Source organism: Macrosteles quadrilineatus, unplaced genomic scaffold (assembly GCF_028750875.1).
Source record: "Macrosteles quadrilineatus isolate MER2022 unplaced genomic scaffold, UCM_ALF_1.0 Scaffold_9__3_contigs__length_116548681, whole genome shotgun sequence".
Taxonomy (NCBI): domain Eukaryota; kingdom Metazoa; phylum Arthropoda; class Insecta; order Hemiptera; family Cicadellidae; genus Macrosteles; species Macrosteles quadrilineatus.
Window position 1 is genome coordinate 99946726 of NW_026542602.1, and position 25109 is coordinate 99971834.

At 35.3% G+C, this 25109-nt stretch overlaps 1 protein-coding gene across 2 annotated transcripts; it reads left to right on the forward strand.

Annotated features, from left to right (window-relative positions):
• Positions 1–360: 360 nt before the first annotated feature.
• Positions 361–23341, forward strand: LOC129002281 (polycomb protein suz12-B-like). 2 transcript variants are annotated; one of them, XM_054429965.1, is made up of 13 exons: positions 361–516; positions 3962–4008; positions 5380–5563; positions 8826–8917; positions 13404–13593; positions 13972–14183; positions 14891–15080; positions 15641–15810; positions 15959–16212; positions 16713–16898; positions 18044–18248; positions 18463–18712; positions 19993–23341. In XM_054429965.1, the coding sequence occupies exons 1-13, from the start codon at positions 417–419 to the stop codon at positions 20349–20351; spliced, it is 2439 nt and encodes an 812-aa protein (XP_054285940.1). In that variant the 5' UTR covers positions 361–416; the 3' UTR covers positions 20352–23341. The 2 variants fall into 2 exon arrangements, with proteins under 2 accessions (XP_054285940.1, XP_054285941.1); XM_054429966.1 differs by having other exon boundaries at positions 14930–15080.
• Positions 23342–25109: the final 1768 nt, after the last annotated feature.

Consider the following 25109-nt stretch of genomic DNA (forward strand, 5'->3'; position numbering starts at 1 on the left):
ATTAATAATAATTAATGTTATTAAAAAGGAAATTAATCTAATAATTTTAAGGGAATATTTGAGTAGAAATCCAGTCAGGTGAATGGAAATTCGCTTAGTTGCAGGTTTGCTGTGGCCGGGGTAGTGGATAATTGCGGTATAAAATCCTAATCAGAAAATTGCAACTGTATAGCTTTTGGATCGCAATGGTTATTTTATTTGCCTTTATTATCAAGTGTTTCTCCATGGACTGTCTTACCCTAGAGTGATTCGCGGGTTTCAGTTGGTCAGCACCGCTCCCCCCGAAAAAAGCAAGCAAGCAAGAAGTGAAGTGGCGACAATTTGTTGTGTCCTCTTGTGTCGGTTTCGGTTGTCGGCTTTCGTAGTTTCTTGTGAAAGGTTTTCTCGGTTGTTGTGTGACGAATATTTATATCATAATGCCTCCTAAAAGGCGTGATAAGGAAAGCGATTCCTCTAAAAATTCCAGGGCAGACCTCGTGCAAGCTGATCATGAGTTATTTCTTCAGGCGTTCGAAAGTGAGTTGATAACACCATTGTTTTGGTTTGTTTCCATCATAGGCTAGGGGTTTCATTTTTTCCATTACATTAAGCTAAGCTATAAAATAGATACTAAACTTACGGGCTTGCAATTTATTCAATTTCTTCCTACTACCGTACAGTTCATGTATTGCAATATTTGTAAGGATTGATTAAAATGCCATAGGTTTTAAAATTACCTATCTAGCCTAAACTGTATTTAGGTAGTATCCTAAGTGAAGTCTACTCAGTTGAGAATGTAACTCATAGGCTAGGCCTAGTCTAGGTACTTTTATGTAGGCCTAACCTATATAAATTCATAAATTACGACCACAGAAGATTTTGCCTTAAAAATACCGTGAGGTTAGGCCTAAATAAATGCAAAACTAAGTTTACGTCCAGTCATAGACAAATAGAATAAATTATATAGACTCAAAGGAGTTCCGGCGCCCATCGCTAGGTGTGCCATATAGTTACGGCGCACACCGCTGCAGGCGAGGAGCGCAGGAGCCGTATGTGACCAGCAGACGCTGCAGCGGTGTGTGCCATAACTACACGGCAAACCTAGGCCTAGTGGTGGACTCCAGAACTTATGCTAACCGCAGCACAGCTGACGGTCTATATTTATTCCATTTGTCTATGGTCTAGATCACCACTGTAGGCTATTGTTTTTATCCATCACTCTCAAAGAAAAGTTCTACTAGGCCTAGATTCATGTTTGAATCAGTTGAGATTTTCCGAAAAATGTTGTAAGGAATAACATTTACATCTGCTCCAGTGTCAAGTTTGAAAGAAATTTATATTCCAATTACAATAAGCTTTTGAGTCCAAGAATTCACGGAATCTACACTAACAATTGTTTCTATAGGCTACTAATCAAATTTCCTTCAGAGGCTTTAAAATTTTCTTCATATTCTACAGAATTTAACCTTGCTTCTTTGCAAGCTTTTGAAAAGTGGTTTAATTTGTTACAGTTGGTACACCTTTTCCCCCAAGCTGGACAGTTTATATAGCCTAACTATGGCTAGTCTTACACCTAAAACAGGTCTTCTTAATTTCATTTTTAGCAGGCCTGAAATCATTATTCTTAGCTATCTTATGAATTTCAGGACTAGGATGATCGTGATGGTTTTAAATATAAAGGTTACTTACAGTCTTCGCAATCCTGTTAGTTGAGCACTACGGCCGTTTCGGAGATAACTCCATCGTCGGGTGCGTAGTCATTATACACTAATCTGAGCTATTTACATATTTACATTTCTTACGTGGTTTCTTCATTTTCATTGCGTCAAAGTTAAATAAATAGTACATACAACACAAAACACGGACACGACACGAAAACATTAAGGCACGTGCACGGCTAAAAACTGACGACCGACTGAACGAACTTAATCACTGCAAAGGTTTGGTGGACGACTGGAACAGCTGATAACACGTGTACCAACATAGCTGCTCAAATTATACCTTGTCCTGTTTGATTTGTATTATTTTCTCTAAAATTGGATTGGCTGCTGAATTAGTCTGGGAATTAATTATTAAGTTCGGTTCTTTAGCTGTACTGGTGTAAATGTAATTTTTAGCCGTGCACGTGCCTTAATGTTTTCGTGTCGTGTCCGTGTTTTGTGTTGTATGTACTATTTATTTAACTTTGACGCAATGAAAATGAAGAAACCACGTAAGAAATGTAAATATGTAAATAGCTCAGATTAGTGTATAATGACTACGCACCCGACGATGGAGTTATCTCCGAAACGGCCGTAGTGCTCAACTAACAGGATTGCGAAGACTGTAAGTAACCTTTATATTTATTACACGCAATCTGCCACACTGATTAATCGTGATGGTTTTGATCAGAACAACTTTCTCCCATGTTTTTAACTTGTTTTTGACTCTCTTCCCTAGCCTTACAATAGTGAATAGCTGTATCAAGCTTTAAATCAGATTCCATTAGCAGCCTTTCTTTAGTCATCACATCTTTGGTTCCAATAATAAGCAAATCCCACACTTAACTATCCTCTTGTTCACTGAACTGACATTTTCTTGCCTGAGTTTTCAGGTGGGTTACAAATGTGTCAATTGGCTCCTCTGGTCTTTGTCTCATATTGAAAAACGCATATCTGTTTACAACAGTGTTGACTTTTGGCTTAAAGTAGTCATCAAAAGATTGAACAACATTATCTAAATTATCCCTATCTGTATCTTCTAGTTTGAAGTTATTAAAAATGTCCAAACAATCATTCCCCATTAAACAAAGGAGTAAGGCAACTTTAGTTTTACCGGGCTTTTTAGATTTCTCAGTAGCTTCTAAATACAAAAAGAACTTTTGCTTGAATCTAGCCCATTCATCAAAAGTGTTCTTGTTCAAATCTATAGGTAGTGGGGCTTTCAATGTGTTGTTCTAGGATTAAATAATTAGCTGTATGGTTTTATTTTACCTTAATATTTTGACCGCTGCCACCAGTAATAAAGTTGTATCACACAAAATAGTTTTCTAATAAAGTCCATTATATTTTCAAGAAATTCAACTAATGTAAACACAAACCATAACCAACAATACTAATAATTAATACACAACAGCTGTTAAATGTCACACTATATACCATATCAGACGTATTTTTTACATTATTTATTGGCATGTACACATATTTGGTACTAGCAGAGTACCCGTCCTTCGTACGGGGTTGGAATATAAGTATAAAATGCTAATTGCAGTTATACTCAAGCTTTGCGTTTGCAATAAGGGAGGACACAGTTTGATAAAATTTGCTTTTGTAAATTTACAGTATTCTATAGGCTAGTATTACACATCTACCATAGCCATAATGTACTACCACTTCACCTAAACAATAGAGAAAAAAAATTATCAACAATTCGCAAAATATCACAAATTATTCATGAAATGAAAAACATAAACATAACTAAGTAAACAATCCTACTTTGACAGTTCTCATTGCCAATCACAGTTTTTTGTTGCTGCTAAGTTCAAATTAGCTGTTTTTATAAATGCAAAAAAAAATATAGTGCTGCACCCTGTTGGTAAATCTTATAACTTTTTAATGCTTTTTCATATCATAGAACCAACTTTTTTAGTTGAAACAGCTGACTAAATTCTTTAATTCCCTTTGCATATGAATACTCGTAAGGTTAACATGGGGAATTTCAGAGCCACTGGGGCGGAGCCCGAAAGGATTTTTGAGATAAGAATATGCCTATACCTATGTTAATCGGGATTGTAAGCTATCATCATGCCAAATTTCAGCCCAATCCGCCCAGTGGTTTATGCGTGATTGAACTTCAAACAAACAAACAAACACACAAACTTTCACATTTATAATATTAGTAGGTATATAATATTTGGTATAAGTTATTCTGGCAATTATTCCAAACAACCAAACATCAGGGTTTACTGTAATGTAAATAAACTGACTTGAATTTTGTTTTACAGAACCTACTCAGATATACAGATTCTTACGATCTCGCAATGTACTAAGCGTAAGTATTTTGTGTTCTGCAAAACTCAATATTCAATATCTAAATTCAAAATAAGATTCTGATATTCTGATATCTTAATCTCTAATAAGATATATAGAAAAGGGCCTGAATTGAAGATCTGAATGAATTACAAATGGGACTAAACATTCTTGTTACCGTACTATACATTCTGCAGATGTAGTTTATTAATTTGAAAGTAGCTGACCATTACTTTTTTAGTATTTAGTCAGACACATATTTGTTTTTATTTAGACATTTTTTATGTTGAGGTACGTCATCAGACCCAGGGGCCCTGTTATCATGTTTATTATTACAAAAAAATAAAATGACTACAAAAACTATATATTTATTGGCCACTGGTTTGGGTAAGTTGATTTTATTAATTTAAGTCACTAAGCTTTCATGGCCTAACTAAAACTTAGTTCAAAGCTTTTGAGATTATTGCTTTGTACCTGATGGTTTTAACCCTCCGTCGGTCATACCTAAATAATTACCAGAAGGGTCGCACTGTACAGTTGATACACAGTAAAATTTGCGTATCGTTTTCATCTTTGCAATGATTGATTTGTCTGTTATAATATTTTTATGAACATTCTATGACAAATTACGTTGTATTTGGAATATTATAATTGAAGATCTTATTTAAACTCCTTGCCATCAAACATTTTTTGCATGACAATGTTTTTTTTATGTACTGTATCAAATTGATAACTTTTTTTTATTTGCCCTGGGCAAGGTCAGCACTGGCTGGTTTGGGATAGTTAAGGGGTCCCCATTAATGAGGGGATAGCTATTGGTGCGCGCACCAAACGGAAATGGTCGCACTGTCTCATTTTGACACATAAATAACAGATTTTAAGTTAATTAACTTTTAAATAACTTAATATGGATAAATGCTTGGAAATAATTATACCTAAACTGATTTTTTTATTTTTATTTATTTTTTATTATTATTTCCTTGTCTTGTCACTGAATCAAAATAATACAAAGATACAAATAATGATAATTCACACTGTATCAAATCGATATAATTTTTATAATGTGCCATGGGAAAGGTCAGCACTGGCTGGTTTGGGATAAATAAGGGGGTCCACATTAGTGAGGGGATAGCAAACGGTGCGCGCACGAAAAAATGACGGCCAAAAAGGTTGTTGCTTGAATCAAAATTATACATTGCGACCTACAGAGAGTTAAACTTTTATAGTAATTTAGACACTTCCCTCATTATGTCTATAAATACACACCAATTGTATGATTGCGTCTTTATAAAGTTTTTACGGAAACATCTAATAAATTTTTAACTAGACCTGTAAACGAAAGGAAAAAACTTATGCTCTAAGACAGATTGACAATATTATTTTTATATTTCAGCCGATTTTTCTGAATCGCACCTTAACCTACATGAAGAATCGTATGTCCCGATCCAACAAGTCGAGAAAGAATTTCCGTATCGACTCCATTTTAGAAAGAGTGCAGCGATCACAAGGCAACAGTAGCAGCCAGCTTCTAGCTGGGTATATGACACTCACCTTTCTGGGTTTCTATGACAAAAAAGGTATCTAATACATATATACCTGTACATGTTATTTTATTCATGGTTGAAGTCTTTTCATTTATCCTATTTCATGTAAAATGTATGTACAAGTGTTTTCTGCTGTATTAAGTAGGTACCAGTAAAAAGCATACTTTATTAAAAATTGTCAAGTGTTGTGTAAACATGTGATGGAGATAGTACTTTAAAAAGATTATCTACCTATCTATATTATTCATACGCTACATGAAACTTTGTGGACAATAAGGCTTTTTTGTTTTAAGATTTAAGATTATATACCAAAATGTCCGTCTAAGTGTGTAGATTTGCAAACTGACCTTACATTTTTGAAAAAGTCCCTTGGGCTCTGCCCCAGTGGCTTTTAAGTACCCATGTTATCCTTATGAAGAACATATTTGTTTACATTATGATCAGCTGGATAATTTAATTGCTGTTAATATTGTAACTAGTGTACCTGTTGCTCGAATTCGAGCAATTGCGAAGCATTACAGGCGTTATTTTCAAAAGAATAACAGTCATAACTTCCGATGACTTTATAAGAGTTGACTCAAAGATTATGGAAATACTCACGATGTACACAACAGTTAGATATAATCAAAAGAGTTGATGTTTGTAAATATCTTATCTTTTTTCAAAAGCTGATCTTGTTTTTTAGTGTTTTCTACAAATGATTCCTACTCATAGCCGCATCAGGTTGTCTATAATAACGATTATAAATGAAGAAAAGAAAAAAAAACATTATTTCTATTTCTTCTACTTGGTTGTGTTCTATGACTTTCCTATGTTTCCATTGTTTGCAAATCGGCTCTTTCAATGATTGCTCAAGAAATGTAGCACAGTGTTAATTCAGTTTTATTTGTAGTATATCAAATTGTCTAGGCTTTCTCACTTTTTCCATTGTAATAATTACACCCACCCAAGTATCGTCTACAGATGCAATACGCCAAAGAATATCGTCTACGTGCAACACCCCTACGTACAATCTCTAAGAAGTGGTAAAAAGAGCAGACACCAACCCATAGAACCTCTTTAATCCGAACCCCCGTAATCCGAACGTCCACTAATCCGAACGCCTCATTGAACTGTACTCCATACACAGTACAGTAGTTCTTTATTGTATACGTACACACAGTAAATTAATTGTTTCTATTATAATGTAGAGTACTGTTTATTCACTGTGTTTACTACTCATTAAATAGAAACTGTATTTTACTTTATAAAGCATTTTTTTACTTTTCCTGTAACAATTAAGAGCCAATTTAGCCATGTTTTATCTATTGTTATGTAAAAACAACAATATGTTCTGTAATACGAACTATTCAATAATCCGAACTACCTCCGGTCCCAATTAGTTCGGATTAAAGAGGTTCTACTGTATGTTAACTCCATAAGAAATAATTTTAACAGTTACTGTGATATTAGGATTTTCCACTGATTTGGTTATAGAACGTTACATTGCAAAACATGACATGATGCAGAAGAAAATCGATTTTAAAATCAGAAAAAGTCATTGCAAATACTTCATTTTGACAAATTCAGTAAATCACAATTTAAATATTAACAGCTGTTCATTAAAAAGTAGTGTAAAATTACGCATATGGTCGTAATGTAAACAAATCTGAAGAGGGAACTTTAAATGCCTCTGGGGCAGAGCCCCAAGGGAATTTACCTCGTTTCTCTTTTGATGGCTCATCTACAGACCAAGACCTTTCTTTAGACAAAAACCACCTTTCGGGACAAAAACCCGTTTTTCTCCCATAAGAATAACATGGGATGGGCATTTATAGGCCACTGGGGCAGAGCCCCAAGGGAATTTACCGCGTTTCTCTTTTGATGGCTCATCTACAGACCAAGCCCTTTCTTTAGACACATCTACCGAGTTTCTAAACCCAGCCGTTCACTCACAATAGCTATGACAAAGAAAAACATTTTCAAATTACAGTAATAGGCCTATATAGATTGCAATTTAAGGAAACATGTGCTACAAAGAATATTTAACCCTCTATCTGGTGCTGGTCGATTTTCGACGACTAAAACGTGAGTTCTCAGTGGCGCTGGTCTATTATAGACCAAGAGGACATGGGTCGGGTTTTTCTATTATTAAAATATGAAAGCCGTTTTAAAACACAATAAATCTTATACCATTAGAAAAATGAGATTCTGAGGATTCATTTTCATGCATAAAACATTATTAAGTGAGTATTATGTAACGAGAAACATAGTTTGAAAAACTAGAGAGTTCAAAACAGATTTTGGCGGTGTAAAGATTTGGTCACCTGACTACAAAAACAGCTGTTTTTGGTGATTGTCAATTAAATTGTATACAATATTAGTACATATTCTGAAACTAAAATAAATTCCCTACAATTCCCTCTGAATCTATAAGGTTGATTGTAAAAATTTTATTTGTTTTTAAAAATGTTATAAAAACTATGTTTTTGTAAAAAAATCTTCAAAATTTTACATTCCAACGTAAATTTCTCTGAAATTTTAGAATTCAACTAAATATAACTACATATTTTCAAAAAGATCTTTTATTACCTATTGTACAGTATCATTTTATTTTTTGTTGATGAATTCTATTATTTCCTACGTGACCCAAAGAAATTTGGTAGTTTTTCAAAAAAGAAAATATGTATGTCGAATTTATTTTTTTATAATTGTATTTTTTTGAGTATTTAAAAAACATTGGTATTTCTACGTAGGGAACCATATTTCACACAACCTTTACATTTAGATAAAATGTGTAAAAAAATTATTTTGTAGTTTTCTTGTGGGTTGCTTTTGAAATTTCTAATTTGCATAATCCAAAAATTTGCAAACCTTTTGCTACTACGCCTAAACGCATTGCTAAGAAAAAAATATTTTTATATTATTATATTCTAAATTTATCACTGAAACAGAAAATATATATATGTGTGTACTTATATTCACAAATAAATGTTCTGTGGCAAAATATATGATACCACTACAAAAGCGCCAAAATATACCCGCCACTGGTGAATAAAATGACCGCCAGATCTAGGGTTAACATATTTCTAGATTAAATAGTTCCAAGATATGTGTAAATCTATGATAACAGAACAAAAATTACTCTATAACCACTTTTTTGTACATTGTATTTTTCCAGGGCAAAGCCGGGTTTTGCTGCTAGTTTGGGTTAAGGTTTAACTAGACCTAACTTTTCCAATGAAAAATGTGTATGCATTTTTTATTTTACAATGTCTACAATTATTTTCATGCTAACTTAAGTTTTAAATTTCAGGTGAAAGTCAACCAGACCCTGTTCAAGTGGAAACTTTGCTTTTGAAGATCTGCCACAAAAAAAGAAAAGACGTATCATGTCCAGTTCAAACGGTAAATTTTACTTAGTTTTGTTTTTTTTTAATTTAAGACGTTTGCCGCAGTTGCGTGGTGGCTGGCCGCGGCCTAGTACAGGAACATTCATAGCATGCACTGTGTTCCAGTCATTGTGGACATGGTTTTACAAGAACCAACAACCAACAGATAGCAGCACTAAACTAAAGTGCTAACAGGCCCTTAGTAATGCCAAATGGAGGGAAAATAGCAGGGGAAAAGTACCCGGATTTATCTGTAACCCAAATTCCAATTCTATTAATTAAAAGGGGTAAGCCCTTGGAAAACATTGCGCTAGCTGAAAACACAACTTCACAAGTGGCTGATAGACAGACCTGCCTTGAAGGAATTCCTTGAATCCGATCTGAACCATTAACTTGCAATAAATTTTTCATGATATTGTTAAGCAAAAAAAAAAAAAAAAAAACTCTTGTAGCCTACTAGTTTTAAGTTAGGCCTATATTATTGTATTTTTATTGACGCCATTGTATTATTCTTAATGAAACTACAAAATAAAGAATGATTTGATTGATTGAAACGCAAAATCAATGGTGGGATTCCGACACAATATTGTTTGGTCCTCCACCTGCGAGAGGTGGAGGACCAAACAATAACAAGACAAGAGCTGGCTAGAGACAAAATATATATAACCAACATTCTCTATTAATATTACAAGGCTATACCCTAGCTAAAAGAATAACCAAACCTTAATTTGTTTCAATCCTTGTCATTTAACCCTTTGAGTGCCAACGTCCGGGGAACCGGACGTTTTTAGAACGAGCCAAAAGTGCCAACGTCCGGGTGACCGGACGTTTTCAGAACGAGCCAAAAGTGCCAACGTCCGGTTAGCCGGACGTTTGAAAAACGCGATATTAAAACGCGAAAAAGACGATTATATGCACATATTTTATATTCTTTTGAAAGAGAAAGACTTCCTCTTTGTAAATAATGTGTTGAATCGGCGATAATTGTAATCATTCACTTGTTATAGTATTACGTTTTCATATGTTGTAACACAGAGATCAAGATGGCTGTCACAGCTGGCGCGTAATTGTTGACATCGTATTTCACTGTCTGTAAACAAGTGTTTGGTTACGTGCGGTGTTTTTACGAGATGTTTTGTTATTGATTATTAGTAATGGATCGATCTAGATCTCCACTAAGTGATAATGCAATTGCAAGAACTCTAGATGACGACTTTTTAGATGATAGTTTTGTGAGTGAGGTTTCTGAAATTGAAAGTAGTTCTGGTGCCGAATCTGACAGTGACTCAATTTCTGATCTTGTGGATGATACCGATAGTGACCCCGATTACGACCCCTATGAAGGTAACAATCAACGTAGGATAGATAGGATATTACAGTCCTTTGGTAATAATAATTATTCAACAGATGAGGAGGAGGATAGAGTGGACAATCCTAGGCCTATGCCAGCACCAAACCCTGCACCAAGACGTCGGGGTAGACCTAGGTTAGATGCACCTAACCAAGAACAAAATCTTGAAAATAATGAGGATAGTGAGGATGGAACTGGTTGGACAGAAGTAAATGAAGAAAATGACCCTGGCGGCAATAATCCGTTTACTTTTCATGAATTGTCTGGCGTGAAACACTGCCCCCCTAGGAATTCATCTCCAATAGATTATTTCAAACTATTTTTTACTGTTGCTTTGTTTGATATGCTAGTAAAATATACAAACAAATTTGCTAATAATTTTATTACTGCAAATGCCCACCAACTCAAAGAACATAGCAGGGCCAAGTCCTGGAGACCGGTAACTCGAATCGAGATGCAGGCTTTTGTAGCAGTGCTACTAAATATGGGCCTAAATGTAAAACCTACAATATTTTGCTATTGGTCAAGGACTAGCAGTCAGTTTATGCCTTGGTTTCCAAGAATGTTCAATAGGAACAGATTTCAAGCAATCCTTCAGTTTTTCCACTTGGTTGACACAACAGAACTGCCTCGTCCGCGCGAACCTGGGTATAACCCGTGCGCTAGATTTCAACCAATAGTTGACCACATGAATAGGGTATCTAGGTTTCACTTTACTCCTAGTGAGAACCTTTCAGTTGATGAGAGCATGGTAAGCACCAAGGCCCACTCCCAGTTGTTACAGTATTTGCCCAAAAAGAGACATCGGTGGGGCGTTAAATTATGGTGCATTTGTGATTCTGTCACACACTACTGTATGTCCTTCTTTGTGTATCGTGGAGCTAAAGGACCTGACAAAAGGGAAATAACACAGAAGGGCCTTGGTTTCTATGTTGTTGAGAAACTACTGATGATGACAAACTTACTTGGCAAGGGGTACCACGTGTTTGTGGATAATTTTTTTACCACAATAAAACTAGCAAAGTTTTTGCTTACTCAGGCAACGAACCTCACAGGTACATTGCGAAAGAAAAGAAAAGGAATACCAGAAGTAATGAAAGAGAAATTTGAAGTAGGGCAGAAAAAGTATTTGAGGAAAGACAACCTCTTAATGGTAGGATATAGGCAAAAAAAATCACAGAAAAACCAAGTCCTATTACTAACAACCAATGGCAAAGCAGAGAGTGAGCGAAGGGCAAGGGTAAGGGGGACGTCAGTTCATGTCACAAATAAGCCTAAGGTAATTAGAAACTATAATGACTTCATGGGGGGAGTAGATGGCTGTGACCAAATGCTTTACCAATACTTAGATGACAGAAAACCTTTAAAATTTTGGAAGAAGGTCACGTTTAATATTTTTAGCCGTATGCTCCTCAACTCCTACCTGCTGTACAAACTTAACACTGATAAACCAATGAACAGGCTGGCCTACAGTATATTTATTGTAGAGGAACTGGCCAAAGAATGGTTAGTTATCCAAGTAATGAGACCCAACATAACTGACATAACTAACATAACTCCGACCAGAATCTCCCGTGGTGGTGGCGACGCAGACAGCCCATTAGTCGAAAAAATTCCAGAAAACCGGGAAAAAAACTGCTGTGTTTGCAGCAAAGCAAGTACAAGAGAAGGTGGAAGGAGAAAGAAATCCACATTTATGTGCAAAAGGTGCAAAAAAGGATTGCACCATAAGTGTGTCACTCAACATCATTGCTAAAATATGTTCGCCAACAGTTTCGCCTTATTGTAAATATTTTTTGTATGTTATTATTTTACTCAAAATGACTTTTTATTATTTTATCATTCAGATTTGGCACTAAAATAATTTATTGTATATAAGTTTAGGCCAAATTATTTTTAGAATAGGACTATGAGGCCATGATGACTTTAGTGTGTGATATCTGTGCTGCCGAGGAAAAATGTATGATATTACTAAAAACGTTGTTACCTCATTATTTGACTTTATTTTCTCATGAAACTTGGAATGTTTGTTGGCAGTTAAATATAAAACAGAGTGGTATGAGTTTTATTGAGTGAAACCTTTTTTTCTCACATGATACACAGCATTGAATATGGAAGTTTTTTGAAAAAACTTTTCAAGGTATGTATTTTTCATCATTTTCACACTGCCTGCTGCATGAAATATACTTATAAATTGTGTTATATTGTAGAGTAGTTATTTCTCTGTAAATAAAAAAAAATTAATAAAATTGGTTGATAAATAAAAAAGTTATAGCGTTTATACTGAAGTATTGCTAAAAGCCACAAAAAGGGCCCGGCATTTTTGGGTAGGCCTAGTTATAACTCACATGGCACTTTAGTGTAGTACCTGACATAAAGTCTCCGGCACTCAAAGGGTTAAAAACATAAAATAGTTGATTTAAAATTTAAAGTGTTCGTTTTTTAATTAGGCCTAATGTTACCATTGAGCTTAAAAAAGGTTTAAGTGACAAAATTCAAATTCAAGAAAAGTTAGGTAAGGTAGCCACCTTGAAATAGATCTCTAAAATAGTTAAATAGCCTATACATTGAAATAAATAGATAGCCTACATAAATAACATACTACATTAACTAACACATAAATTACAAATATCACAGATTATTATTGCTTGAAATGTGGTGAAATTATAGTGTGCTTTTCGTTATGGTAAACAATTTCTTCTGTGCTTGGCTCCTTCTGAGTGCTCCGGGGAAGCAATTGGAGTGTGGCTGGTTCTAGGGGTAGGTCTAGCCTGTTCTGTGAATACAATTAATTGTATTCCCCCTCAGAATTTACGTCACATTTCTGGCTGCCCGAACAGAGAAACATATTTTTGGCACTCCCTAGAAATTACAGCACACAGCATTTCGAGGCAAAAATATGTGGGAGTTTTAATTAATAACTAAAGTAGGATAACGCTTAGTAGTTGGAAATCACAATTCACTTCGATGAACTAGCTTATTTTGGCCTCTCTAACAGTTGTATGTTCCTTGGTACGAATCAAACTTGTTTTTGCTTCTGTTTCATCATTTGTGTAATGTAAACTAAACTCCCAGAAGCATTTATTTTACTACACCTTTTCCCTTGAAGTAACCAATTACTTAAATCACTTATTTGATGATTCTATTGCAGAAATCGTTGGGGACTTGCTACGTAGCGTATAACCCATCAGAAGACAATCCTCCACCCAAGGTGCCAGCCTTGTCTATTCCTACAGAGTGCTTCAGCCTCACTGAGGGCAATCAGGCCAAGTCTTACCATCTCCTGCTGCGAGTCGGTAATGCTGCTGCTGGGAACATGACCAATGGCGACATTGATTCTGGTAAACCTTAAACTGAGTCTTGACTTCTGCGTTTATTAAAGAAATTATATATTAACCTCTTTCACTAATTGCTGACACATTTCAATAATAATACTATTTGTAGTAAACAATTTCTTAATGGTAGACCTACACATGAACTTGAATGCGTTTTAATAGGACATAAAAGTTTCATTTGGTCAAGAATTTGATTACGTCCAAAGCAAGAAATGGTCCAAGATTCTTTCTATAAATGGTTTAGGTGGTAACAGCTACAAACAGAACAGTGACTCAAGATAGTATTTCCTATTGGACAAAGTGATGCTTGGACTTAAACATAGACATATCTGCATATTCAACACATCTCTTTTTGGTTTTTTCCAATCAATCTGATGTTTCCAGAACCTCCTCACAAGAGACGTAAGTCTCTGAAGGCTGAGGGAGAGGAAGACAACCAGTGGCACCAGTACGGCACCGACCTTATCATCTATGACAAGCAGAACAGGTGTTTGCTGTCAGATGGGCATTACGAACTGCTGTTGGAACCTATGACTCCGGGCAGTAAAACATCCATTGCCCTCTCATCCTGGGAGTACATCGGCCACATCAAAGAGGTAAATACACATGCCATACCTACTGGAAAGTCCTAGGCGAGCCAGGCGATTAGAACCAATATTGGAAGGTCTTGGAGGAAAAGTCACATCTATCACATTTTTTTAATATATTGTATAGATTTTTTAAACATTGTTCCCATTAATACTAGTATTAAATGTTTATGTTGCTGTTATTTTTATTTAAAGTTACCATAAAGGGTTGTTTTGCTGTTTACGGAAAAGTCACTTACACTCAACTTATTAGCAATAGTTTTATCTTACAAACCCTTAACAACCCCTAAAACGTATCAATATACAACTAAAACAAGCACAAACATCTAACATCTAATCAAAACATGCAATTGCAAACGTACCTGATTTTGTTCAGTCTCACCGTATGGTTACAAAATGCTAATCTAACCCCACATGATTCTAAATCTTAGCAATATCCATCTGTGTTTCTTTACAGGAACAGAAATCCATGCTATTTTCATACATTTACTTGTGGATGATTCAACATGGAGCATTTCATTGAGTAATTTATGAATAGGCTAAATACGCCCCTATCAAAATATACCTTGTTTTGAATCTGAACATGCTTCTTTTCTCAATTGCGCTTTATGAATCCTGATGTTTATTTTTTTTATTAATACATCTTGATGCTAAACATTAAAATCTCACTCTTAGCCAATAGCTTGGAAGTGTAAAACAGCCTACTATTGTTGTAGGAGCAAATAGAGAACCAATTGTCCACATCATTTGAACAGTTCAGCACAGGTCCCACTATCAAGTTTTTTCTGAGATGGTCGAGAGAGCCTGTGACGACTCTCGTAGACCGACCGAAGCCAATCAGTGTGAAGCAGGTGGAGGCGGAGGCAGCAGACAACAAAGAAGCTAGCAAGGAGGTTGACAGGCCAGGTGGGCATTACAGCATCCATCTTCTACTTTGTTTAAAAATGTGTTTGTTCAATTTAAGTAGGCCATTCAGTGACATTTCAGGTCACTAGAAGTAAGTTTTGATGGTCCACCGCAATATTGTGGTCTTCAAGGTAAAACTGGGGAAAATTACTGGTAACTTGAGCAGATCCTTTGGCTACAACCTCCATACTGCTCTGATGAATACCATATAGAATGTCAGCTCAAGTTACCGATACGGTTTTTGTTTTTACCCAAAGATGATTGTATTTTATTGTGTTCTTAATCAAATCAAATCAAATCATTTATTTGTCTTTTGGATTTTTACAAATCATTGACAAAGTCAACACATTAGCCTTAATTGTAAACTCTAAACTGAACTCTTAACTGACCCAGCAAGCACATACACAGGTAAATTGAAAAGTCTAATTCAACATCTTAATCATTTCACTGCATAATCCTTTTTTTTTTAGTGTGCTGAATACTAATTAAGATAGTATTTTAAGATCAGTGGTTTTTCGTGTAAAAATTAAAATTGTTAACATTTCTTTATTAATCCTCAGACAAGAAACTGCAGATAGTGTACCAGTTCCTGTACAACAACAACAGCAGACAACAGACGGAGGCGTGTGAGGATCTTCACTGTCCGTGGTGTTCACTGGACTGTGACTCTCTCTATTGTCTACTCAAACATCTCAAGCTCTGTCACTCTAGGTTCACCTTCACATATGTTGTAAGTTATCTCTTAAACAGTTATTTCTTGAACTCCTCCACATTTTCGTATCTGTAAGTTGAAATTGACAATTAATTATTGTAATTTGTTCAGTGTAATAGATTGTTTTATAATGAGAGAGTTCCTATACAAACCAATGTTGTTGCAGCCTATCCCTGGAGGTGCCCGGATAGACGTGGCTATCAATGAGTATTACGATGGCTCCTACTCAGGCTGTCCACAAGACCTGATCTCACAGCCGCCAGGTGGCGCCTTCTCTCGCAACGGACCCGTCCGCCGCACCTGTGTGTCCAACATCCTCGTGTGTTACCCCAAGCGACCTCACCCATCACTCTCGGAGTTCCTGGAACTTGACGAGAATGAGTTTGACGGACAGAGGCCTTACATTACTGGACACAACAGGTAATTTTAATAGAGTTAGAGCCTGGGTGAGAAAGAGATCCGCCAGCATCCGGTAGAGAAAAACATACCCCCGCCATAGCAAACCTACCGACTAAGCGAATTTCAATTAAATCTATAACATTAGGTTTAATAAGTACCTAGGTTTGCTGCTACAAAGAAACTAATAAAGTGTATATTGAGCTTTTAAAAAGGTCTACAGAAAAATTGGAAAATTTTGTGTTTTGAGGGTCAAAAATGTGAAACCCCATTTTTTACCCTACATATACTGTATACCTACAAATTTGTACAAATAGTGTTTTTGGCCTCTGGGGACTTCAAAAAATGAAAAAAATGAACTGACAAAATGAAAAAGTAAATCGGTCCTGGGGGGTAGGTCTTACCGTGCCACCTACGGTAATAGCTAAAGGGAAATTCGCTAAAAAACTGACTTATGTTTTATTTTAGAGAAATTTATATTAAAAATAATATGTTTAATGTCAGTATTATTTTTTTTCACACAGGTTATATCATCACACAACAACATGTCTACCAATATATCCCAAAGAAATGGATGTTGACAGTGAAGATGAAAATGATCCTAAATGGCTGCAAACCAAAACTATGATGATGATAGATGAATTCACAGATGTGAACGAAGGAGAGAAAGAACTCATGAAGATGTGGAACCTTCATGTAATGAGGCATGGGTAAGAGGATTTATATGTTAACCAATAGTAACTGGTGTAAGTCCCACAAGCCATGTGATCATTATGAATATACAGGGCTATTCAAAAATATGGACCCAGTTTCGGGACTTTGTATCTAAAAAAGTATAAATCGGAAACAAAGGTATATTATGGTCAAATATGATAAAAAAACTTTGAAATTTCCTCTTTTTATTGGTGTACTTTAATACTTTTTTAATACTTTAATACTTTTCTTTGAAATGGCGACCATACAAAGTAGGTATTTTAAGCCAAGTATGAATGGAGATGAGTGTAGGATGAGTGAATTTCGATCCTTGTAGTCTTGTTAGTGACTAAGGCTGACATATTTCTTAGACACAGCTGTTAATTAATAGCCAATACAGCTAATGGCGACTAAGGGACCTACAGTTTATAGTGGAATCCGAACCACTTTTTTCCTTAGTATATACGAATTGGTCTAATTATCAGGATAGTACTGCGGATAATCGTAGTACTCACCCGTGCGGACGTTAATCCACACCAGGGAGTATCGCATCCACAGTGCATGCCTATAAATATCCACAATTCGCGACCTCCTAGTAGCTGGATTACAGGACAACGCCAGTAATTGTAAAGTTTATGTTTGTCCGATTTATACTTTTTGAGATACAAAGTCATGAAGTTGGGTCAATATTTTTGAATAGCCCAGTATAATATATTTTGTTGAATTGTAGAAAAAGGATGATAGCAGCTAGCTTACCTTGAAAGTGTAGGTAGGCCATAGAAAATGTATAAAATGCACTGTGCACACATGTCTACATGTTCTATGGCCTACCTACAATTTCAAGGTAAGCTAGCTGCTATCATCCTTTTTCTACCATTCAAAATTCTGGCCTAGAGCCTTTCCTTGAGCAAAACTTACCTGTATAATATATAACGGAACTATTACAACAATTTATGTCAGCGAAGTTAAAAAAATAATTGAAACCTGTCCTTGACAGTGTTCCGTCTAAACTTTGTAACCAATAAATAGGCCTCCTCCCCACTAACATTATGTAATCTTTATTTTATTCTTCCATTTAACAACACATAGGGTAATCTTAATTTTTGTCAACAAAAACCTCTGTCAAACATTCAAGTGGTTGGTGTTGTGTTTGTACAATCAGTTACGTGGGAGACTGCCAGATCCCGTTGGCGTGCAACATGTACCTACAGGCCAAGGGGAGGGAGCTGTTGAAGAAGAACCTGTATCGCAACTTTGTGCTACACATGTGCAACCTCTTCGACTTTGGTCTCGTCAGTCCTGTGACAGTCTACACGACTATCCAGAAACTGCAGGAGCTGGTGGAAGAGGATGGCGATGAGAGCAAGGTTAGTCTAAACAATTCACTTTCAAATAAAACGCTGAATCTAAGGCTGGATCTGGATCAAAGGAAGGTCTACTGCATAGATGGTTTGTGTTGCTTCAAAGAGATTTTGCCAAAGGTTTTCATAAGAAAATTGGATTGAAAACGGTATTTACACTTAACCGACATAGGTTTCTTGTCCTTTTTATCCAAACACTCAACTGTATCATCTGTCACAGGTGTTGCAACAGTCTTGCCAGGCGCAACGGCAGCACTGGGTGACGGAGGGAGCTATCAGAGCGCAGGAGACACGGAGAATCAACAGTCCGGCCGCACAGAACCCCACAGAGCGGCGCAAACCGTCCTCCGTCCAGCCCAAGGCAGAGAAGCGGCCTGTGACTCAGGATGTGAGCAAGAAACGAACAAGTGAAGGCCCTGCCTCCCCCTCCCCCGCCCCTCCTGCCAAGAAGAAGCTCAACATCGGCTTAGGTCAGTGGGTTATACTGATTCCTTTAGTAGTTGAACAATGTCATTTAAAGTCATTGATGTTTTGAGAGTACCAAACTTTTTAGTTCAGCCTTTGACTATTACAGTAGAAACCCTCAGTTCCGACCTCGGGATATCCAACCTAATGTCCGACCATCTACTTGTTTTCTGGGGCGATAATGCGAAGCATGATTGGCGACAATCACCTCTGTCGCCAATAACGGTTCTCTCGATATGGCGGGAGACCATTACCGAAGTCGCGGGGACTGCAAGTTACGCTCTTGGTGCTGTTGCTGTCTTGGACGATAACCGAGGTCGGGGAGACTGCAAGTTAAACTCATGGGTGCTGTCGGGAGGGACGATTACCGAAGCTCACGCCTGCGGACAATTACCAAAGTTGCGGAGACTGCAAGCTATGCTCGCAAGTGCTGTCGTCGTCACGGAGACTGCAGGTTATGCTACTCCCGATATCCGACCTCTTGGCCGTTCCGACCATGGCCCGGTCCCGTTTTGGTTGGATACGAGGGGTTCCACCGTAACAGAGCTATATTTTCCACCCGTAACTTAAAGTTGTCCCCAGTTTTCTTATCACATAGATGTTGAAATGAGCTACTGACAGTGTGTAAAAATGTAAACTAGGCCTACTAATTTTTGTAGAAGATGCCAACTCTTTTTGTTAAACTTAAACTATCTCAGCAACTGTAGCATACTCTATGAGTGTGGCTCATCTAAAATTTATTTATATAAAAAGTAGGCTACAGCTGGTCCATTTAGGCTGGATGTCTACTTTAGTATCCAAAAGTCAGTGGATCAAACTTCATATTAGGAGGTAAAAAGATTGTACCAAGGCCACACTAAATAAATAGGCCGTAATTCTCCTCTGGCATGACGTCATTGTATGCGACAGCAATTACGTAATTTTTGCCGTTTGCGATCAGCCACTTGTCTTAATCTTTTCTTGGGAAACAAAAATATAACTAAAAAAATAACATTACGTCAAACTTATCTAACTGATGTTAGCTTACATAATGGATGAAGCTTTTCTATTTATACAAGTATATCTTATTTTCAAGAATGTCAGTTAAGTAATTGTTCTCATCGATTTTAAATTACTGTATTACTAGCCTATTTTTTCTCCTGTTATTATCTCAATACACACTGTTATATACAATGTTAATTAGATTTTGGACTTTTAAATGTATTTGATAGTATAAACCATCCTCAACTTAAACTCTTGTTCCATTCAATGACTTGAAATTTTAAAAATTATACCTGCTTTACAGTAAAACCTAATGTGCCTGTGGAAAGCGGGAAAGAGAAAAAGAAACCAGAGAAGAATCCTGGCTTAGAAAAACCAGGCGAGAAAGATAAGGACAAGAACGATAGTGCTAAGAGGAAAATTGCCTCGAACGGTGTTCCTGTAAGTATACCTAGACCACAACCTATGCCTGCAAACAAAGATAAGGAGTCAGCTGCCATCAAATTGAGAAGGAAGTCATCCAATCCAGTGGAATCAAGCAACCCAGTTGTGTTGTTGAGGCGGAAATCATTTGCTGGCGCAACCGACGCTCTCAGGAAAAAGACTTTGGAAAACGGCACGTCCAGTACAGTAGTAAATGCGACCAAGGGTGGTGGCAGCTAGTCAATGATTTTATATGCTTAGTTCACAGCTCTGCTCTCAGTACAATCTCAGTGTCTTGAATTCATATACCATAACTTCATCTCAGGATTCACTTAGCTTAGATAGGAAAAGGTATGCGGTATTTACTAAATAGGCCTACTTAAAACATATTTTTTAAGTATTGTGAGTATTTCAGGATACAAGGCAAGTAAATATGTTTCGTTTTTTTGTGATGGTAGCAGGTTTACCTTAATGGGAAAGTGTCCACTCTTGCTCAGTGGAAATTATTTCTTGTGACAGAGAGAACTCTCCCATTTTAGCATGTTATCCTCACAAAAATCCTTAAAACACAGTCCATTGTGCTGTTTAAAATTTTCAACTTTAAAATATTTGTACTACAGTATACAAGATATTAAAGGACTAAATCTTTTTGAAAATCATAAAAACCCACCGCTATTTTTAGTGCAACCGCTGTGTAAAAACACCGGTTTTACTCATAATTTCATTCATGATAAATTTTTATAATCAATATTTATAATAATAATAGGCCTATGGTCTAAAATTTTACATAAGTAGAAGACCAGTGCATATTTTTTAGCTGTCTAATTTTCTTTGAAAACTCCTCCTTGTTTGTAAAGTCCCAAACATTTATTGCTACAATTTTAAAAGGTGTAATTTTTTAGAAAGAAAAAAACTTGTTTGTGAACCACTCCTAAAAGTTTGCCATGTCCGAGAATAGATCAGCATTTAAGTAGGTTGAATTCTGTTAACGTGGTTAAAGCTAGGTCGAGTAGGAGTAGGATATTTCCCTTAGTTCCCTAAGTTAGGGGGGGGGGAGGAGGTTTGAGGCTAAGTCTCCGTCAATAGGAATTGACTTTAAATTTGTGTTAAGGACCATTCTAAAAACCCTCGACGACAAACTTTTACATAGTGCCCCTAAGTATTTAGTTGGTGCTCTATAAACACCTAAGTACTAAATTTTCTTCAAGCTCAAAGTCCCTGTACTTTACCTCTGGAATAGTCTTAACAGTGTATTTTACACTGATCTTTTGATCCATAAATGAGCTGCATAATTGAGCATATTCTTGGAACAGAAACAAATTGTTCTATTGTTTAAATCGTTACACTTGTTTTTATGTGTTACTCGAAACTTACTCTAGTTCTTTTTTTTTATTAATTACTAGACTTAGTTACTATAAGATGATTTATTTGACTGTATTGACTAATCTGGGGTAATGTACCATTTATTGGTTTAAGATTTGTTTCAGCTTTTGTGTAATAAGACCAATGACCATGTCTTCATTTCTTTTGTAGTGGGCTGTGCATATTTCATAAATTTGTGTTTGTATGACCCCGTTTATAGTTACCCAAAAATTTAATTGCCAAAGTGAAAAATGTTTTGTCTGGTAATTTATTTTTTTTTTTTTTTTATTATCTCCTACAATGTATGTTTAGAGTTTCTATTTTGTATCTTAGATTTAATTATTCTTTTTAGAACCAAGCTGTATTTTTTGTTCACTTGTTTCATTGATTCTAAGTAAGCAAATTATTACGTGTTCAGTTTTGGTAGTAGGTGTTTAGTACATGAGTTATCGGTTTTATACATTGCAATCATTTCAGCATAGCTTATCTTTTTACAGTTTATTTATTTTCAAGCGTTTTTATAATTAATAAACTAGTGTAGCTAATATAAAAAAATTATTAAAACAAAAAAAAAGTTATACACTTTTGTTGTGTTAAGTGATTCTAAGAGACTGGACTATATCACTGCCATAATGAATAATATCCCTTCTTCGACCATTAATTTTATTTTTACTAATGTTGTTGACGATATTAAAATAATCTTTTAGGCTACTTGATCGAATGTGTCTAATGAATGTATGTAATTGTCTAAGAAACCGTATGGATGAATATGAAAAATATATAAGTGGGGTTTTTTATCAAATTACATTCAAACCCGTAAAGATAATTAGAACCTACTGAAAGATTTAGTGTCTTGTGTTTGTTTCAAAAACATCTAAGATAGTCTGTTTATTGATTACTATGTTCATTCATTAAATATTTATTCTTCATTTTCTATTGAGCTTATAGATAAGTACGAGACTACAAAATATTTTTTGAAATAATTTTGTCCCCTTGTATTGTTAACAATTAATTAGAGGATGTTAAAAATATGATCTGTAAACTTACAATGTTTTGAGTAGAACATGTGTTAAGGAGTGGATATAGCTAAATGTTATTGTGGCTAAAATGCATTTGCCTAATGTTGTTCACTATGTGTTAGGATGTGTGAAGTGCCTTTATCATAAATTACTGTTTTCCTAGCTATTGTTTGTTTGCTGATTGGGTCTCCCCCTTAGGCAATTATTGTGTAAATATGTCATTGTCGAAGATTTTATAGTTTTTACATTCAGATTTTGATTGCCATACCCTGTATGTATGTTGACTTTTATATACATGTTTTCAAAGTGTTTGGGCATTTAAAAAGTGTGATTTTTACGTTAAAAAAGCAATGATATTTAATTTTCTCTAATGTTAGTGAAATCTTCTAAAAAATTAAGGAATATTCGTGATCTCAAGCGACTTAATTTGAGTTAATCCAAAGTTAACTTCAGTTTTCTGTAGTTGTAAATAATTATGTGTTGCATTTGTTAAAATATCCTAAATGGTTTAAAGTGTTTTATTGTTTTTTAATATAACTGTTGGCTGATTTCGGCACATCTCTCTCAACTATTGTTAACAACTTGTACTAAGAACAACATTTCAGATTCATTAAGTCATTCTTGCTATATATTCTCAACTGTGAGTTGTAAAATGTCAGTTTACATTATTTGCTGTAGATTTATATTTTTGTAAGAGCAATAATCAAGTGTATTATCTTCTATTTGTCATGAAATAGTTCATAAACATACTCTTTTCCACCCAAGTATTTTTCTGTACAAACTTAATGCACATAAACTGGTGTATAGGCTACTGTAGTGGTGAGTGCTTATTGTAGTATCTTTACATATCTGTCGTTTGGATTTAATAGAAGTTCATTGTTGAGTTGTATATTATACATAAGAAGTAATATATTACAACTACTTGTAATAGTTCATTGTACATTTGACTATTTCAACTTTTAGCAAATAAAAAAATTGTAAAACCAGATTTGAATGTAATTTAGTTCCCACGAAGAACTCAGATTATATTATGCAGTAGATATAACAAAAAAATGTGAATCACATAAAAACAAGAACTCATATAAACTCCTGGAGTTAAATTTAAAAAATTAATTTTAATAAGTTATTAAATAACTTATATTTAACTCCGCATTAGATAACTTTTAAAGATCTATTTTTCAAACTGTGATCAGAGATCTTTGCTTTTTAAACTATTTAATTGAATGTTATTCATTATCATGATTGATTTGTAGCAAACGGATTGATGTTTGAATTAACAATTGTAACTTACGTCAATCAATCCAGTTGTGTATTGGAGGGACGTACGTTTCGACCATCTTCAGCCCCGCTGTTACACTAAGTTCCATCCTTAGTTGCATTGTTGGTGTGGCAACCGCGTCAAATATTTACAATTAAGAACATAAAAAACACGACATTGATGAGGACGAACACATATTAACAAAACTATCACCGTGCGCACGGCTGAACGGGCTCGGGACTGCGGCGGCACTGACTTATCTAAGTGCCCTGCTTTAGACTTTGGACCATGACGTCACTCACTCCTTCTTGCATTATCTGTCAGTCGAATAATGGTATCATATACAGGAAGTGCGTCTGAATGAATTCTTTCATTTAAAATATTTTTATTTAGCTTGAAACCCTTGTATATGGCCATTTCTTCTAGTCTGTCAAGCCGCTGTCCTTTCTTTTCCCTCGCTAAGATTTCCAAATTACTGCCTATATTTGTATAAGTGTGCCCCTGTTCATTTAAGTGCTCCGCATATTTTTATTTAATATTTGTTCCTGGTGTTCTACTAATATTCTCAAGCTCTTTAACATGTTCTTTAAATCTCAATTCAAAAGATCTGCCCGTTTGTCCTATATAAAATGCGTTGCAGTCGTTACAATTAAGTTGGTATACACCTGAACCTTTGTATTTATTTATATTGTTGGGTTTATTCGTACTGCTTAATATTTTCTGCAAATTGTTTTCTGATCTGAAAGATGGAGTGATATTTTGTTTTCTAAACGTTTTCTTGATAATGTGTTCAGTTTTCTTTGAATACCTGACAGATGCATACTTCTTGTTTGATTCTGAATGTGATACATTAGGTGATATGTATTTTGCCATACGTTTATTATACATTCTGTCAATAAGAGCTGGATCGTAACCATTTTGCTGGGCTATGTATTTTATGGTATTCAGTTCCTTCTGTTTGTAGTACTCATTGGTATGTTAATTAGTCTATGTAACATGGAATTGAAAGCTGAGAGTTTATGTGATAACGGGTGCTAAGAAGTTGCGTGGATTACTTGATCAGATTGTGTGGGCTTCCTGTATATTTTAAATTGGTGCTAATTGTCAATATTGGATATGGATAGATCTAAGTAGTTTATGTTACCATTAGATTCGGTTTCTGAAGTAAAGGATATATTGTTATGTATGGAATTCAAATATTTTTCAAAGATAGCTGTTTGCCTCTTGTTGCCTTTGTATAAACACAAAACATTGTCCACATACCTCCACCAATAAATTATTTTACTATAGTATTGATTCCCTGCAAGTATTTTATTATTTTCTAAATTATGAAGAAATATTTCGCTTAGAATTGCTGAT

What these genes read in the sequence shown, in the direction of transcription:
- LOC129002281 (XM_054429965.1), top strand. Translation starts at nt 417, where the DNA reads ATGCCTCCTAAAAGGCGTGATAAGGAAAGCGATTCCTCTAAAAATTCC. An exon ending in TACATTACTGGACACAACAG is followed by an intron (nt 16,213 to 16,712) that starts GTAATTTTAATA and finishes TTTTTCACACAG; the next exon opens with GTTATATCATCACACAACAA. An exon ending in GAAGCTCAACATCGGCTTAG is followed by an intron (nt 18,713 to 19,992) that starts GTCAGTGGGTTA and finishes CCTGCTTTACAG; the next exon opens with TAAAACCTAATGTGCCTGTG.